The 19,834-nt window shown below is 49.4% G+C and overlaps 1 protein-coding gene across 2 annotated transcripts in view; it reads right to left on the reverse strand.

Moving 5' to 3' along the window:
* Positions 1-875: 875 nt before the first annotated feature.
* Positions 876-19,834, reverse strand: part of shbg (sex hormone binding globulin) — a 62,459-nt gene continuing 43,500 nt past the window's right edge. For both annotated transcript variants that reach the window (XM_031899657.1, XM_031899656.1), the window contains 6 exons: positions 18,077-18,266; positions 17,443-17,604; positions 16,429-16,594; positions 15,880-16,025; positions 12,979-13,201; positions 876-1,608 (listed from right to left, as the gene is read on the reverse strand). In XM_031899657.1, coding sequence (XP_031755517.1) covers positions 1,463-1,608; positions 12,979-13,201; positions 15,880-16,025; positions 16,429-16,594; positions 17,443-17,604; positions 18,077-18,266 — 1,033 coding nt within the window. In that variant the 3' untranslated portion in view covers positions 876-1,462. The remainder of the gene's footprint in view (positions 1,609-12,978; positions 13,202-15,879; positions 16,026-16,428; positions 16,595-17,442; positions 17,605-18,076; positions 18,267-19,834) is intronic.

The following is a 19,834-nucleotide window of genomic DNA, read 5'->3' on the forward strand; positions in this document are numbered from 1 at the left end:
GGGACAGGGACTGATGGGAATGGGATAGGGACCTTAGATTGTAAGCTCACTGGGGCAGGGACTGATGGGAATGGGATAGGGACCTTAGATTGTAAGCTCACTGGGGCAGGGACTGATGGGAATGGGATAGGGACCTTAGATTGTAAGCTCACTGGGGCAGGGACTGATGGGAATGGGATAGGGACCTTAGATTGTAAGCTCACTGGGGCAGGGACTGATGGGAATGGGATAGGGACCTTAGATTGTAAGCTCACTGGGGCAGGGGCTGATGGGAATGGGATAGGGACCTTAGATTGTAAGCTCACTGGGACAGGGACTGATGGGAATGGGATAGGGACCTTAGATTGTAAGCTCACTGGGGCAGGAACTGATGGGAATGGGATAGGGACCTTAGATTGTAAGCTCACTGGGGCAGGGACTGATGGGAATGGGATAGGGACCTTAGATTGTAAGCTCACTGGGGCAGGGGCTGATGGGAATGGGATAGGGACCTTAGATTGTAAGCTCACTGGGGCAGGGACTGATGGGAATGGGATAGGGACCTTAGATTGTAAGCTCACTGGGGCAGGGGCTGATGGGAATGTGATAGGGACCTTAGATTGTAAGCTCACTGGGGCAGGGACTAATGGGAATGGGATAGGGACCTTAGATTGTAAGCTCACTGGGGCAGGGACTGATGGGAATGGGATAGGGACCTTAGATTGTAAGCTCACTGGGGCAGGGGCTGATGGGAATGGGATAGGGACCGTAGATTGTAAGCTCACTGGGACCCTCCCCCCAAACAGGAAGTGTGGCACTGTGGGACCCTCCCACCATAGGACGTGTCTGACTGAAACCAAATTGATTCTAGAAAAGATCTGGCTCTTTCACAAGGATAAGTTCTAGTTTAGATTTTATTAAGATGAGATTTGGATGCTTGTCGTGGGTAAGTGAAAGGGATGGGTTCTAGATCAGATGTGCATGTTGCACACAATCGAGTTCTGAATCAGATCTACATGCTCCATGTTGATGGGTCTAGATCACAGCTTTATGTTCCACACGGATGGGTTCTAGATCAGAGCTGCATGTTCCACACGGATGGGTTCTAGACAGAATATTTTACATAGAAGAGATCTGGAACTTCCACATTGTTTCCGGATGTTTCAGTCCAAAAGACTAGACTTTGGGAACAGATAATTCCACAAACAAAACCTGGAAGATATCCGCTCGCGGCCCCTTATTGATAGCTGTGGGGCCCACAGGTACCAGAACCATAGAATGTGGGTCACAGACATGAGATATGGATAAATATGGGCCTGGCCTCCTTATTGGCTGTCGCCTACAGATGGGAGGAGGGATCTGTATTAGTAAAATCCATCCAGGGAAGTGATTCCCAGAATTCCTGGCAGCAGGAAGTTATCACCATGGAAGTTTCTTGGGGTGGGAGGTGCCATATATTTAGAAGGGGGGCAAGTTTGGGGGTTCAGCCCTGAGGAGTGGGCAGGGGGCAGCTGTGGGCCCAGACGCTGTTGCTTTTATACGAGGCAGAGTCCAAGTCGAGGAGACTTCCCTGCACCACAATGTTCTGCAGACACCCACGGAAATGCCCCGGAGATTCCTCTTCTGCCCCTGGGGATGAGAGAGAAGGGCACTAGGAGTGTTGCCTACAAGCTCCGCCTCCGCACAGGGCAGAATATCTATATGGCCCCCACTGGATACAAACTGGGGCCCAAACCCAAATGGCTACCGGGGGAGACTAGGGTGGCCACCTGTCCTGTTATGACCCAGACAGCCTGGTTTTGGGAAGGGCACCCCAGGTCAATACCTCCTGCCCAGTTTGGCTAATTAGAAAAACCACCCACTGGCCACAGGGCAGCAGCATCCTAACTTGCCCTACTCTGGTCCAACTCTGGTCTGGACTCTGGTCCAATTCCAACTGCTGACTGGTTGCTATGGGCCATGCAGTTCCTATGTTGGCAGCTAAGCCCTTAGTGACACCTAGTGGCCACTATAGGGAACTGCTTCTCCTTACTGGGCTGGCATAGTGCCCCTGGGCAACCCTGCTGTGCCAGTCAGTAAGTGATATAGTGTATCTGTATAACAATACTGTACTCAGGGGTGTGCCAGGGGCACCTAGTGGCCACTATAGGGAACTGCTTCTCCTTACTGGGCTGGCATAGTGCCACTGGGCAACCCTGCTGTGCCAGTCAGTAAGTGATATAGTGTATCTGTATAACAATACTGTACTCAGGGGTGTGCCAGGGGCACCTAGTGGCCACTATAGGGAAAGGCTTCTCCTTACTGGGCTGGCATAGTGCCCCTGGGCAACCCTGCTGTGCCAGTCAGTAAGTGATATAGTGTATCTGTATAACAATACTGTACTCAGGGGTGTGCCAGGGGCACCTAGTGGCCACTATAGGGAACTGCTTCTCCTTACTGGGCTGGCATAGTGCCACTGGGCAACCCTGCTGTGCCAGTCAGTAAGTGATATAGTTTATCTGTATAACAATACTGTACTCAGAGGTGTGCCAGGGACACCTACTGGCCACTATAGGGAACTGCTTCACCTTACTGGGCTGGCATAGTGCCCCTGGGCAACCCTGCTGTGCCAGTCAGTAAGTGATATAGTGTATCTGTATAACAATACTGTACTCAGGGGTGTGCCAGGGGCACCTAGTGGCCACTATAGGGAAAGGCTTATGCTTACTGGGCTGGCATAGTGCCCCTGGGCAACCCTGCTGTGCCAGTCAGTAAGTGATATAGTGTATCTGTATAACAATACTGTACTCAGGGGTGTGCTAGGGGCACCTAGTGGCCACTATAGGGAACTGCTTCTCCTTACTGGGCTGGCATAGTGCCACTGGGCAACCCTGCTGTGCCAGTCAGTAAGTGATATAGTGTATCTGTATAACAATACTGTACTCAGGGGTGTGCCAGGGGCACCTAGTGGCCACTATAGGGAACTGCTTCTCCTTGCTGGGCTGGCATAGTGCCACTGGGCAACCCTGCTGTGCCAGTCAGTAAGTGATATAGTGTATCTGTATAACAATACTGTACTCAGGGGTGTGCGAGGGACACCTAGTGGCCATTATAGGGAACTGCTTCTCCTTACTGGGCTGGCATAGTGCCCCTGGGCAACCCTGCTGTGCCAGTCAGTAAGTGATATAGTGTATCTGTATAACAATACTGTACTCAGGGGTGTGCCAGGGGCACCTAGTGGCCACTATAGGGAACTGCTTATCCTTACTGGGCTGGCATAGTGCCACTGGGCAACCCTGCTGTGCCAGTCAGTAAGTGATATAGTGTATCTGTATAACAATACTGTACTCAGGGGTGTGCCAGGGGATCCTAATGGCCACTATAGGGAAAGGCTTATCCTTACTGGGCTGGCATAGTGCCACTGGGCAACCCTGCTGTGCCAGTCAGTAAGTGATATAGTGTATCTGTATAACAATACTGTACTCAGGGGTGTGCAAGGGGCACCTAGTGGCCACTATAGGGAACTGCTTCTCCTTACTGGGCTGGCATAGTGTCACTGGGCAACCTTGCTGTGCCAGTCAGTAAGTGATATAGTGTATCTGTATAACAATACTGTACTCAGGGGTGTGCAAGGGGCACCTAGTGGCCACTATAGGGAACTGCTTCTCCTTACTGGGCTGGCATAGTACCCCTGGGCAACCCTGCTGTGCCAGTCAGTAAGTGATATAGTGTATCTGTATAACAACACTGTACTCAGGGGTGTGCCAGGGGCACCTAGTGGCCACTATAGGGAAAGGCTTCTCCTTACTGGGCTGGCATAGTGCCACTGGGCAACCCTGCTGTGCCAGTCAGTAAGTGATATAGTGTATCTGTATAACAATACTGTACTCAGGGGTGTGCCAGGGGCACCTAGTGGCCACTATAGGGAAAGGCTTCTCCTTACTGGGCTGGCATAGTGCCCCTGGGCAACCCTACCGTGCCAGTCAGTAAGTGATATAGTGTATCTGTATAACAATACTGTACTCAGGGGTGTGCCAGGGGCACCTAGTGGCCATTATAGGGAACTGCTTCTCCTTACTGGGCTGGCATAGTGCCACTGGGCAACCCTGCTGTGCCAGTCAGTAAGTGATATAGTGTATCTGTATAACAATACTGTACTCAGGGGTGTGCCAGGGGCACCTAGTGGCCATTATAGGGAACTGCTTCTCCTTACTTGGCTGGCATAGTGCCACTGGGCAACCCTGCTGTGCCAGTCAGTAAGTGATATAGTGTATCTGTATAACAATACTGTACTCAGGGGTGTGCCAGGGGCACCTAATGGCCACTATAGGGAAAGGCTTCTCCTTACTGGGCTGGCATAGTGCCACTGGGAAACCCTGCTGTGCCAGTCAGTAAGTGATATAGTGTATCTGTATAACAATACTGTACTCAGGGGTGTGCCAGGGGCACCTAATGGCCACTATAGGGAAAGGCTTCTCCTTACTGGGCTGGCATAGTGCCACTGGGCAACCCTGCTGTGCCAGTCAGTAAGTGATATAGTGTATCTGTATAACAATACTGTACTCAGGGGTGTGCCAGGGGCACCTAGTGGTCACTATAGGGAAAGGCTTCTCCTTACTGGGCTGGCATAGTGCCCCTGGGCAACCCTGCTGTGCCAGTCAGTAAGTGATATAGTGTATCTGTATAACAATACTGTACTCAGGGGTGTGCCAGGGGCACCTAGTGGCCATTATAGGGAACTGCTTCTCCTTACTGGGCTGGCATAGTGCCCCTGGGCAACCCTGCTGTGCCAGTCAGTAAGTGATATAGTGTATCTGTATAACAATACTGTACTCAGGGGTGTGCCAGGGGCACCTAGTGGCAACTATAGGGAACTGCTTCTCCTTACTGGGCTGGCATAGTGCCACTGGGCAACCTTGCTGTGCTAGTCAGTAAGTGATATAGTGTATCTGTATAACAATACTGTACTCAGGGGTGTGCCAGGGGCACCTAGTGGCCACTATAGGGAAAGGCATCTCCTTACTGGGCTGGCATAGTGCCACTGGGCAACCCTGCTGTGCCAGTCAGTAAGTGATATAGTGTATCTGTATAACAATACTCTACTCAGGGGTGTGCCAGGGACACCTAGTGGCAATTATAGGGAACTGCTTCTCCTTACTGGGCTGGCATAGTGCCACTGGGCAACCCTGCTGTGCCAGTCAGTAAGTGATATAGTTTATCTGTAGAACAATACTGTACTCAGGGGTGTGCCAGGGGCACCTAGTGGCCATTATAGGGAACTGCTTCTCCTTACTGGGCTGGCATAGTTCCACTGGGCAACCCTGCTGTGCCAGTCAGTAAGTGATATAGTGTATCTGTATAACAATACTGTACTCAGGGGTGTGCCAGGGGCACCTAGTGGCCACTATAGGGAAAGGCTTCTCCTTACTGGGCTGGCATAGTGCCCCTGGGCAACCCTGCTGTGCCAGTCAGTAAGTGATATAGTGTATCTGTATAACAATACTGTACTCAGGGGTGTGCCAGGGGCACCTAGTGGCCACTATAGGGAAAGGCTTCTCCTTACTGGGCTGGCATAGTGCCCCTGGGCAACCCTGCTGTGCCAGTCAGTAAGTGATATAGTGTATCTGTATAACAATACTGTACTCAGGGGTGTGCCAGGGGCACCTAGTGGCCACTATAGGGAAAGGCTTCTCCTTACTGGGCTGGCATAGTGCCACTGGGCAACCCTGCTGTGCCAGTCAGTAAGTGATATAGTGTATCTGTATAACAATACTCTACTCAGGGGTGTGCCAGGGACACCTAGTGGCCATTATAGGGAACTGCTTCTCCTTACTGGGCTGGCATAGTGCCACTGGGCAACCCTGCTGTGCCAGTCAGTAAGTGATATAGTTTATCTGTATAACAATACTGTACTCAGAGGTGTGCCAGGGACACCTAGTGGCCACTATAGGGAACTGCTTCACCTTACTGGGCTGGCATAGTGCCACTGGGCAACCCTGCTGTGCCAGTCAGTAATTGATATAGTGTATCTGTATAACAATACTGTACTCAGGGGTGTGCCAGGGGCACCTAGTGGCCACTATAGGGAAAGGCTTATCCTTACTGGGCTGGCATAGTGCCCCTGGGCAACCCTGCTGTGCCAGTCAGTAAGTGATATAGTGTATCTGTATAACAATACTGTACTCAGGGGTGTGCCAGGGGCACCTAGTGGCCACTATAGGGAACTGCTTCTCCTTACTGGGCTGGCATAGTGCCCCTGGGCAACCCTACTGTGCCAGTCAGTAAGTGATATAGTGTATCTGTATAACAATACTGTACTCAGGGGTGTGCCAGGGGCACCTAGTGGCCACTATAGGGAAAAGCTTCTCCTTACTGGGCTGGCATAGTGCCACTGGGCAACCCTGCTGTGCCAGTCAGTAAGTGATATAGTTTATCTGTATAACAATACTGTACTCAGGGGTGTGCCAGGGGCACCTAGTGGCCATTATAGGATAACTGCTTCTCCTTACTGGGCTGGCATAGTGCCACTGGGCAACCCTGCTGTGCCAGTCAGTAAGTGATATAGTGTATCTGTATAACAATACTGTACTCAGGGGTGTGCCAGGGGCACCTAGTGGCCACTATAGGGAAAGGCTTCTCCTTACTGGGCTGGCATAGTGCCCCTGGGCAACCCTGCTGTGCCAGTCAGTAAGTGATATAGTGTATCTGTATAACAATACTGTACTCAGGGGTGTGCCAGGGGCACCTAGTGGCCACTATAGGGAACTGCTTCTCCTTACTGGGCTGGCATAGTGCCACTGGGCAACCCTGCTGTGCCAGTCAGTAAGTGATATAGTGTATCTGTATAACAATACTGTACTCAGGGGTGTGCCAGGGGCACCTAGTGGCCACTATAGGGAAAGGCTTCTCCTTACTGAGCTGGCATAGTGCCACTGGGCAACCCTGCTGTGCCAGTCAGTAAGTGATATAGTGTATCTGTATAACAATACTGTACTCAGGGGTGTGCCAGGGGCACCTAGTGGCCACTATAGGGAAAGGCTTCTCCTTACTGGGCTGGCATAGTGCCCCTGGGCAACCCTGCTGTGCCAGTCAGTAAGTGATATAGTGTATCTGTATAACAATACTGTACTCAGGGGTGTGCCTAGTGGCCACTATAGGGAAAGGCTTCTCCTTACTGGGCTGGCATAGTGCCACTGGGCAACCCTGCTGTGCCAGTCAGTAAGTGATATAGTTTATTTGTAGAACAATACTGTACTCAGGGGTGTGCCAGGGGCACCTAGTGGCCACTATAGGGAAAGGCTTCTCCTTACTGGGCTGGCATAGTGCCCCTGGGCAACCCTGCTGTGCCAGTCAGTAAGTGATATAGTGTATCTGTATAACAATACTGTACTCAGGGGTGTGCCAGGGGCACCTAGTGGCCACTATAGGGAACTGCTTCTCCTTACTGGGCTGGCATAGTGCCACTGGGCAACCCTGCTGTGCCAGTCAGTAAGTGATATAGTGTATCTGTATAACAATACTGTACTCAGGGGTGTGCCAGGGGCACCTAGTGGCCACTATAGGGAAAGGCTTCTCCTTACTGAGCTGGCATAGTGCCACTGGGCAACCCTGCTGTGCCAGTCAGTAAGTGATATAGTGTATCTGTATAACAATACTGTACTCAGGGGTGTGCCAGGGGCACCTAGTGGCCACTATAGGGAAAGGCTTCTCCTTACTGGGCTGGCATAGTGCCCCTGGGCAACCCTGCTGTGCCAGTCAGTAATTGATATAGTGTATCTGTATAACAATACTGTACTCAGGGGTGTGCCAGGGGCACCTAGTGGCCACTATAGGGAACTGCTTCTCCTTACTGGGCTGGCATAGTGCCACTGGGCAACCCTGCTGTGCCAGTCAGTAAGTGATATAGTTTATCTGTAGAACAATACTGTACTCAGGGGTGTGCCAGGGGCACCTAGTGGCCATTATAGGGAACTGCTTCTCCTTACTGGGCTGGCATAGTTCCACTGGGCAACCCTGCTGTGCCAGTCAGTAAGTGATATAGTGTATCTGTATAACAATACTGTACTCAGGGGTGTGCCAGGGGCACCTAGTGGCCACTATAGGGAAAGGCTTCTCCTTACTGGGCTGGCATAGTGCCCCTGGGCAACCCTGCTGTGCCAGTCAGTAAGTGATATAGTGTATCTGTATAACAATACTGTACTCAGGGGTGTGCCAGGGGCACCTAGTGGCCACTATAGGGAAAGGCTTCTCCTTACTGGGCTGGCATAGTGCCCCTGGGCAACCCTGCTGTGCCAGTCAGTAAGTGATATAGTGTATCTGTATAACAATACTGTACTCAGGGGTGTGCCAGGGGCACCTAGTGGCCACTATAGGGAAAGGCTTCTCCTTACTGGGCTGGCATAGTGCCACTGGGCAACCCTGCTGTGCCAGTCAGTAAGTGATATAGTGTATCTGTATAACAATACTCTACTCAGGGGTGTGCCAGGGACACCTAGTGGCCATTATAGGGAACTGCTTCTCCTTACTGGGCTGGCATAGTGCCACTGGGCAACCCTGCTGTGCCAGTCAGTAAGTGATATAGTTTATCTGTATAACAATACTGTACTCAGAGGTGTGCCAGGGACACCTAGTGGCCACTATAGGGAACTGCTTCACCTTACTGGGCTGGCATAGTGCCACTGGGCAACCCTGCTGTGCCAGTCAGTAATTGATATAGTGTATCTGTATAACAATACTGTACTCAGGGGTGTGCCAGGGGCACCTAGTGGCCACTATAGGGAAAGGCTTATCCTTACTGGGCTGGCATAGTGCCCCTGGGCAACCCTGCTGTGCCAGTCAGTAAGTGATATAGTGTATCTGTATAACAATACTGTACTCAGGGGTGTGCCAGGGGCACCTAGTGGCCACTATAGGGAACTGCTTCTCCTTACTGGGCTGGCATAGTGCCCCTGGGCAACCCTACTGTGCCAGTCAGTAAGTGATATAGTGTATCTGTATAACAATACTGTACTCAGGGGTGTGCCAGGGGCACCTAGTGGCCACTATAGGGAAAGGCTTCTCCTTACTGGGCTGGCATAGTGCCACTGGGCAACCCTGCTGTGCCAGTCAGTAAGTGATATAGTTTATCTGTATAACAATACTGTACTCAGGGGTGTGCCAGGGGCACCTAGTGGCCATTATAGGATAACTGCTTCTCCTTACTGGGCTGGCATAGTGCCACTGGGCAACCCTGCTGTGCCAGTCAGTAAGTGATATAGTGTATCTGTATAACAATACTGTACTCAGGGGTGTGCAAGGGGCACCTAGTGGCCACTATAGGGAACTGCTTCTCCTTACTGGGCTGGCATAGTGCCCCTGGGCAACCCTGCTGTGCCAGTCAGTAAGTGATATAGTGTATCTGTATAAAAATACTGTACTCAGGGGTGTGCCAGGGGCACCTAGTGGCCACTATAGGGAACTGCTTCTCCTTACTGGGCTGGCATAGTGCCACTGGGCAACCGTGCTATGCCAGTCAGTAAGTGATATAGTGTATCTGTATAACAATACTGTACTCAGGGGTGTGCCAGGGGCACCTAGTGGCCACTATAGGGAACTGCTTCTCCTTACTGGGCTGGCATAGTGCCACTGGGCAACCCTGCTGTGCCAGTCAGTAAGTGATATAGTGTATCTGTATAACAATACTGTACTCAGGGGTGTGCTAGGGGCACCTAGTGGCCACTATAGGGAACTGCTTCTCCTTACTGGGCTGGCCTAGTGCCACTGGGCAACCTTGCTGTGCCAGTCAGTAAGTGATATAGTGTATCTGTATAACAATACTGTACTCAGGGGTGTGCCAGGGGCACCTAGTGGCCACTATAGGGAACTGCTTCTCCTTACTGGGCTGGCATAGTGCCACTGGGCAACCCTGCTGTGCCAGTCAGTAAGTGATATAGTGTATCTGTATAACAATACTGTACTCAGGGGTGTGCCAGGGGCACCTAGTGGCCATTATAGGGAAAGGCTTCTCCTTACTGGGCTGGCATAGTGCCACTGGGCAACCCTGCTGTGCCAGTCAGTAAGTGATATAGTGTATCTGTATAACAATACTGTACTCAGGGGTGTGCCAGGGGCACCTAATGGCCACTATAGGGAAAGGCTTCTCCTTACTGGGCTGGCATAGTGCCACTGGGCAACCCTGCTGTGCCAGTCAGTAAGTGATATAGTGTATCTGTATAACAATACTGTACTCAGGGGTGTGCCAGGGGCACCTAGTGGCCACTATAGGGAAAGGCTTCTCCTTACTGGGCTGGCATAGTGCCCCTGGGCAACCCTACTGTGCCAGTCAGTAAGTGATATAGTGTATCTGTATAACAATACTGTACTCAGGGGTGTGCCAGGGGCACCTAGTGGCCACTATAGGGAACTGCTTCTCCTTACTGGGCTGGCATAGTGCCACTGGGCAACCCTGCTGTGCCAGTCAGTAAGTGATATATTGTATCTGTATAACAATACTGTACTCAGGGGTGTGCCAGGGGCACCTAGTGGCCACTATAGGGAAAGGCTTATCCTTACTGGGCTGGCATAGTGCCCCTGGGCAACCCTGCTGTGCCAGTCAGTAAGTGATATAGTGTATCTGTATACATAGTAACATAGTAACATAGTAAGTTGGGTTGAAAAAAGACATACGTCCATCAAGTTCAACCTGTTCCAGTCAGTAAGTGATATAGTGTATCTGTATAACAATACTGTACTCAGGGGTGTGCCAGGGGCACCTAGTGGCCACTATAGGGAAAGGCTTCTCCTTACTGGGCTGGCATAGTGTACCTGGGCAACCCTGCTGTTCCAGTCAGTAAGTGATATAGTGTATCTGTATAACAATACTGTACTCAGGGGTGTGCCAGGGGCACCTAGTGGCCACTATAGGGAACTGCTTCTCCTTACTGGGCTGGCATAGTGTCACTGGGCAACCCTGCTGTGCCAGTCAGTAAGTGATATAGTGTATCTGTATAACAATACTGTTCTCAGGGGTGTGCCAGGGACACCTAGTGGCCACTATAGGGAACTGCTCCTCCTTACTGGGCTGGCATAGTGCCACTGGGCAACCCTGCTGTGCCAGTCAGTAAGTGATATAGTGTATCTGTATAACAATACTGTACTCAGGGGTGTGCCAGGGGCACCTAGTGGCCACTATAGGGAAAGGCTTCTCCTTACTGGGCTGGCATAGTGCCCCTGGGCAACCGTGCTATGCCAGTCAGTAAGTGATATAGTGTATCTGTATAACAATACTGTACTCAGGGGTGTGCCAGGGGCACCTAGTGGCCATTATAGGGAACTGCTTCTCCTTACTGGGCTGGCATAGTGTCACTGGGCAACCCTGCTGTGCCAGTCAGTAAGTGATATAGTGTATCTGTATAACAATACTGTTCTCAGGGGTGTGCCAGGGACACCTAGTGGCCACTATAGGGAACTGCTCCTCCTTACTGGGCTGGCATAGTGCCACTGGGCAACCCTGCTGTGCCAGTCAGTAAGTGATATAGTGTATCTGTATAACAATACTGTACTCAGGGGTGTGCCAGGGGCACCTAGTGGCCACTATAGGGAAAGGCTTCTCCTTACTGGGCTGGCATAGTGCCCCTGGGCAACCGTGCTATGCCAGTCAGTAAGTGATATAGTGTATCTGTATAACAATACTGTACTCAGGGGTGTGCCAGGGGCACCTAGTGGCCACTATAGGGAAAGGCTTCTCCTTACCGGGCTGGCACAGTGCCCCTGGGCAACCCTGCTGTGCCAGTCAGTAAGTGACATAGTGTATCTGTATAACAATACTGTACTCAGGGGTGTGCCAGGGGCACCTAGTGGCCACTATAGGGAACTGCTTCTCCTTACTGGGCTGGCATAGTGCCACTGGGCAACCCTGCTGTGCCAGTCAGTAAGTGATATAGTGTATCTGTATAACAATACTGTACTCAGGGGTGTGCCAGGGGCACCTAGTGGCCACTATAGGGAACTGCTTCTCCTTACTGGGCTGGCATAGTGCCACTGGGCAACCCTGCTGTGCCAGTCAGTAAGTGATATAGTGTATCTGTATAACAATACTGTACTCAGGGGTGTGCCAGGGGCACCTAGTGGCCACTATAGGGAAAGGCTTCTCCTTACTGGGCTGGCATAGTGCCCCTGGGCAACCGTGCTATGCCAGTCAGTAAGTGATATAGTGTATCTGTATAACAATACTGTACTCAGGGGTGTGCCAGGGGCACCTAGTGGCCACTATAGGGAAAGGCTTCTCCTTACCGGGCTGGCACAGTGCCCCTGGGCAACCCTGCTGTGCCAGTCAGTAAGTGATATATTGTATCTGTATAACAATACTGTACTCAGGGGTGTGCCAGGGGCACCTAGTGGCCACTATAGGGAAAGGCTTCTCCTTACTGGGCTGGTATAGTGCCCCTGGGCAACCGTGCTATGCCAGTCAGTAAGTGATATAGTGTATCTGTATAACAATACTGTACTCAGGGGTGTGCCAGGGGCACCTAGTGGCCATTATAGGGAACTGCTTCTCCTTACTGGGCTGGCATAGTGCCCCTGGGCAACCCTGCTGTGCCAGTCAGTAAGTGATATATTGTATCTGTATAACAATACTGTACTCAGGGGTGTGCCAGGGGCACCTAGTGGCCACTATAGGGAAAGGCTTCTCCTTACTGGGCTGGCATAGTGCCACTGGGCAACCCTGCTGTGCCAGTCAGTAAGTGATATAGTGTATCTGTATAACAATACTGTACTCAGGGGTGTGCCAGGGGCACCTAGTGGCCACTATAGGGAAAGGCTTCTCCTTACTGGGCTGGCATAGTTCCCCTAGGCAACCCTGCTGTGCCAGTCAGTAAGTGATATAGTGTATCTGTATAACAATACTGTACTCAGGGGTGTGCCAGGGGCACCTAGTGGCCACTATAGGGAAAGGCATCCATCTGGGGTATGTATGTATATACAGCTAGCAGTTGTACTCCGGTTGTACCCCAGTTGTACCCAGCGGGTACAGATACTCACTCTGTGCCCCTCCAATATAAAGGACCCCTTCATGGTGTATCCAGGAACCTCTCAGGGCTGTATACTCTCCCTCAGATATGTCTGCGCTCTCCTTTTCATCCCCGCTTTGCAGCGTGACAGATTTAGGGGTGATAGTAAGGTGGAACTTGTACCCCTCACTGCTTCCAACATCAGGCATTTGCTGAGTAAGGATGGTATTGTTCCCCAGTTCCACAACCAGGTTCTGAAAAGGAGAAATAAACCCAACATGTCTCACAAATGCCACCTATTACTCTGACTAGAACATCTCTCAGGGTCTTTCTATCCCATCTAGGTCTGGAACCCAACATCTCTCAGACTCACTATATCCCATCCAAGTCTAGAACCCTGCATCCCTCAGACTCACTGTATCCCACCCAGGTCTAGAACCCAGCATCTCTCAAACTCTCAATATCTCACCCAAGTCACTCACTAGAACCCAGCATCTCTCAGACTCACTATATCCCATCCTGGTCTAGAACCCAATATATCTTGAAACTCTCAATATCCCATCCAGGTCCGGAACCCAACATTTCTCAAATTCACAAAATCCCATCCAGGTCTGGAACCCAACATCTCTCAGACTCACCATATCATGTTCTGGTCTAGAACCCAACATCTCTCAAACTCACAATATCCCACCATGGGCTAGAACCCAACATCTCTCAAACTCACAATATCTCACTCACTAGGACCTAGCATCTCTCAGACTCACTATATCCCATATAGGTGTAGAACCCAACATCTCTCAAACTCACAATATGTCACCCAAGTCTTTCACTAGAACCCAACATCTCTCACACTTACAATATCCCATCCAGGTCTCCCACTAGAACTCAACATCTTTCAAAATCACAATATCCCATCCAGATCTGGAACCCAACATCACTCAAATTCACAAAATCCCATCCAGGTCTGGAACCCAACATCTCTCAGACTCACCATATCATGTCCCAGTCTAAAACCCAACATCTCTCAAACTTACAATATCCTATCCAGGTCTCCCACTAGAACTCAACATCTTTCAATATCACAATATCCCATTCAGATCTGGAACCCAACATCACTCAGATTCACAAAATCCCATCCAGGTCTGGAACCCAACATCTCTCAGACTCACCATATCATGTCCTGGTCTAGAACCCAACATCTCTCAAACTCACAAAATCCCACCATGGGCTAGAACCCAACATCTCTCAAACTCACAATATCTCACTCACTAGGACCTATCATCTCTCAGACTCACTGTATCCCATCTAGATGTAGAACCAACATCTCTCAAACTCACAATATGTCACCCACGTCTTTCACTAGAACCCAACATCTCTCAAACTTACAATATCCCATCCAGGTCTCCCACTAGAACTCAACATCTTTCAAAATCACAATATCCCATCCAGATCTGGAACCCAACATCACTCAAATTCACAAAATCCCATCCAGGTCTGGAACCCAACATCTCTCAGACTCACCATATCATGTCCCAGTCTAAAACCCAACATCTCCCAAACTCACAATATCCCACCATGGGCTAGAACCCAACAACTCTTAAACTCACTCGCTAGGACCTAGCATCTCTCAGACTCACTGTATCCCATCTAGGTGTAGAACCCAACATCTCTCAAACTCACAATATGTCACCCAAGTCTTTCACTAGAACCCAACATCTCTCACACTTACACTACAATATGCCATCCAGGTCTCTCACTAGAACTCAAGATCTTTCAAAATCACAATATCCCATTCAGATCTGGAACCCAACATCACTCAAATTCACAAAATCCCATCCAGGTCTGGAACCCAACATCTCTCAGACTCACCATATCATGTCCTGGTCTAGAACCCAACATATCTCAAACTCACAATATCTCACCATGGGCTAGAACCCAACATCTCTCAAACTCACAATATCTCACCATAGTCACTCACTAGGACCTAGCATCTCTCAGACTCACTATATCCCATCTAGGTGTAGAACCCAACATCTCTCAAACTCACAATATGTCACCCAAGTCTTTCACTAGAACCCAACATCTCTCAAACTTACAATATCCCATTCTGGTCTCCCACTAGAACTCAACATCTTTCAAAATCACAATATCCCATCCAGATCTGGAACCCAACATCACTCAGACTCACTATATCCTGTCCTGGTCTAGAACCCAAAATCTCTCAAACTGACAATATCCCACCCAGGTCTCTCACTTGAACTCAACATCTTTCAAAATCACTATATCCCATCCTGGTCTAGAACCCAACATTTCTCAAACTCACAAAATCCCATCCAGGTCTGGAACCCAAGATCTGTCAGACTCACCATATCCCATCCTGGTCTAGGACCCAATATCTCAGAATCACTATATCCTATCCTGGTCTAGGACCTCATGTCTCTCAGGCTCACAATGTTCCCGTTTGGTCTAAAACCCAACCTGTCTTGGCTTGTCATATCTTATTAAAATTTAGAAGCCAACAATTTTGGGGGATATGAAATATTGTTCTAGTATAGAAACAAAACTGAGCAGCACTGGTGTATCTTATTCAGTTGCAAACCTCAACCCCTCTTAGACTTGCAAAATCTTATTATGGCAACAGTCCAAGGCCTTATTTGCATGGTCTAGGAATAAATATCTGCCAAGCTTGGCATGTCTTATTCTGGGCTATACATTAGGCTTCCCCAATATTATTATGATCTAGAACCCCATATCTCCTAAACTTGCCACACCCTATTAGAGTCACCCCCAAGTGTTATTCTTACCAAGAACCTAGTTGTACCCCGGCTTGCCATATCTTATCCATTATACCCACAAATGTGCGCTCACTCTCACTCTGTCATCTCATCCCACATCTGTTACTCCCCAACGTATGCCTGTGGCCCACTCTTACCCTATCTTGCCCTCTAAGGAAGAGAAGAGTCCCAGTCTCTGGGTGTGAGACCCTTAGGAGTGGGAATACGTGACTCTCTGAGAACAGATCCATCTGGAGTGAGAGTGCCCACGGGCCTCCTGTCTGAGACAATGCTGCAGGCAAGTCTATGGAGAGGAGACATCAACCTGTTCAGAATCTCTCTAGAAAACAGCAAGAAGAACCCTGGGTGGTTCTGTGAAAGAGAAATGACTGGATATGGACCTTGGGTTACCAGGGAGGTGCTGTGATCAGACCCCCTAAATCCCCAGCACATCATTTCTACAGCCTGGACCCCCACAGCCTTGATTTGCTAGGGATTGGTTGGTCACATGATGATATCACAAATCACTCCAGTGGGCAATTAGTACAGTATTAGATTTTGCCCCAGTGTTGAGATGAACCCCAGGGGTGCTAGGCTAGGGGGCAAATGTTAGATGAAGCATGGAATCTGTTAGCTTTAGGGTGTACATGTTAGATGTTTGGGAGTTCATTCTGAAGGATGTTAGACGTTTGGCCGGAGGTGACAACCTGAGGTTCTGTAGGCCACGTGTCCGGAACCCGGGAAGTAACTTCCGCTGCGTTGTGAGGCAAAACATCTCTTGGGGTGAGGAAGGAAGGTGGGATCCAGGAGCCATTTTGGAGTGACACCAAGGAAGACCCAGTGACGGAGACAGGCATCCAAGGGGATGTGTAACTGTAACACACAACGTACAAGGGACATGAGATCTGAACTTGGGAACTAGAGAAGGTGCAAAGTGTACTCAATGAAGAGGGCATGTCCCCCCAATAGGAGCAGGAAGGTAGAATGAAATAACCTGAGAGATGGAGCCTTAAAATCTTCCTATCAGCTCATGAACCCGTTATACCCTTGGGGGTGTACCCAATATAAAGCATTAATATGATACGTGAGATGTTGGGGCATGCAGCTGACACTCTATAAGCCCAACACATTAGGCAAATGATTGGCATGAGTCCAGTTTGATCCCCTTGCTCAGTGCTGCCCATCTCCCCATGTACTGGGCCCATTACCCACAATACCTTGTGCTAAATTCATAGAAAAAAAGATCATTGGAGCCTTTGGGAAGGCTGGGGGGACACACCCCCAGTTGGACAGGGGACACACCCAGGGGACACACCCCCAGTTGGACAGGGGCAGAACCCGAGTTGGACAGGGGACAGACAGCCAGTTGGACAGGGGACAGACAGCCAGTTGGACTGGGGACACATCCCCAGTTGGGCAGAGGACACACCCCCAGTTGGACAGGGGACAGACCCCCAGTTGAACAGCTCTGCCCTGGAGGCAGATAAATGGGGAAACGGCTGCTGATACAAGATGCACCCTAAAATCTCTGCTTTAAACCTCAGTTTGATCGTTGGTGATCAGGCCGGTGGCCGCTATTTAGTCACCCTTGCCTAATGGCCAGCTCTCAGTTTGTCTGCCCAGCTCCATAGAGAGACAGATGTAGAAGCAGAGAGTGAAAGAAAGGAAGAATTTGGAAAGAGAGAAGCCAGTGACGCCCCAGAGAGAAAGGTTTGAGTTACTGGTTCCATGAGTTCCGAGCTGTTGGTCAGAATCCCTCCCACCGCAATTCTCATAGTGGTGTCCAGACTGGAGGTGACCCCCTCGGACACGTGGCCAATACGCAAGGCTTCTTGCCCATCAACCTCTAGGACAATGCGGTGCTCCTGACTGCGCACTGCGACCTGAAAGGGAGAAACATGTTCCATGGGTCACTGATACACGGACACGGAGTCAGGGGAACCTAGAACATCACGGCTCATACGTGTGCATGTAGCAAAGTAGGGATTTCGGCTTTCCCGTGCCAAATATCCCAAGTAAATACCCACAACCCTTGAAGAAACACAGGGGCGATTTCATGGATTTATTTTACAATAATGTTGTGTCGGATTTAACATTTTTGGCCAACAACCAGAATCTCGGCCCCATCTAATGCCCCCAGAACCATTCCCCACTTCCTTTCTTGCTGCTCCTCCCCTTTCTCCCCTCCCCTAGTTTTACTCATTTCCTCCCATTTTAACCCATTATTATAGCCTTCAGACTCGCCCCCTCTTTATGTTGGGCATTTTGCGCTTATGTAGCAATATGACGCAAGAATTAGCCAATCAGGGGCCTACAAACAAGAAATGGGCTACGCCCACCTTTCTCCTTAGTTACCTTATGCCATTTTCCATCGTTTATTTTCGGACCCCCACTCACGGACACTTTCGCCATCTGGTTATGAATATGGATTTCTGGGCGCCCAGCCCTTAGTCCCAGCAGGAACCAGTCATGACCTCCTCTGGAATCACCAAATAGTAGAACCCCCTCTGGATCGAATGTTTGAACTTCAAAAGAGGAGGATGAGCTAGAAGAGAGCACAAGTCCAGTCAGCTTGCCATTGGCTCTGCCCAGTCTATACCACCCTTCCGCCTCGGTTGGTCGGTCGACTACTCGACTACTTACCAGCATCGGTTGAAGCCGTATTCCTGCAATCTGGAAGCTAAAGGTCAGAGAAGCTGCCATAGACCAGAGGTTTATATTGGGCCAGCGTGGTTCTGTTTGGGCCTTTGTGTGCTTGAAATGCCAGTGGTCAGACATATCAAGGGGGCAGCTTGCAATAAATTGTATGATGTGATATTAATAGTATAAGGAGTCTTGAGCAGACTCCCCCAGACAAGTAATGATGCCTTGTGAGACCACATCAGTTCTTCTGGCCTCCTAAATGCACAGTCCGGCTCTAGAGTAACTATCTACTCACATCTATTCCCATCTATTCCAACTGCCATGGATCAAGGGCCAGACATTTATATATATATATATATATATATACAACACCTAAGTATTTATAGGTCCTGGGAAAGCATCTGTCCCCCGACCAGTGATATTGGAACGCTATTTGTCTTTTTTCATATTAACTTACATAAATAAAGGGAATACATTGAGATTGATAGTAATGATTTATTATCATTTTAAATGCTAATTCTTCCCTCCCGCCCCAGGGATTTTGGGGTGCTACCATTTGCTTTTCAGAAATGAAGGGAAAACGCAGACGAGGCGCTTTGTTACCCATGGAAAACCTTCTTTCCCCTGAAAATCCCTTGCCCTCCTGATACATTAAAGGAACAGTAACACCAAAAAATGAAAGTGTATAAAAATAATTAATATATTATGTACTATTGCCCTGCACTGGTAAAAGTTGTCTGTTTGCTTCTTAAACACTACTACAGTTTATATAAATACCCTGCTGTGTAGCCATGGGGGCAGCCAATTAAATTTAAAAAAGGAGAAAAGGCACAGGTTACTAAGCAGATAACAGATAAGTAGCATAGATTACCATTGTATTCTACACAGTTATCTGTTATCTTCTTATGTAACCTGTGCCTTTTCTCCTTTTTTCAATTTAAATGGCTGCCCCCATGCCTACACAACAGCTATTTCTATTAACTACAGTAGTCTTTCTGAAGCAAACACACAACTTTTACCAGTGCAGGACAACAGTACATTATATTTTAATTATTTTAAAACATTTTTATTTTTTAGTGTTACTGTTCCTTTAAAATGTTTTGCACAAGGGGATCCTGGGAAATAACATACAGAAGCTCCCCCATAAGTTCCCATCTCCCCATCTCGCCCCCATAAGTTCCCGTCGCCCCCATAAGTTCCCATCTCCCCATCTCGCCCCCATAAGTTCCCATCGCCCCCATAAGTTCCCGTCGCCCCCATAAGTTCCCATCTCCCCCATAAGTCCCCATCTCCCCCATAAGTCCCATACGTTCCCATCTCCCCCACAAGTTCCCGTCTTCCCCATAAGTTCCCGTCTCCCCCATAAGTTCCCGCCCCCCCATACGTTCCCATCTCCCCCATAAGTTCCCGTCTCCCCCATACGTTCCCGCCCCCCCATACGTTCCCTTCTCCCCCATAAGTTCCCGCCCC

Source organism: Xenopus tropicalis, chromosome 3 (assembly GCF_000004195.4).
Source record: "Xenopus tropicalis strain Nigerian chromosome 3, UCB_Xtro_10.0, whole genome shotgun sequence".
NCBI lineage: Eukaryota > Metazoa > Chordata > Amphibia > Anura > Pipidae > Xenopus > Xenopus tropicalis.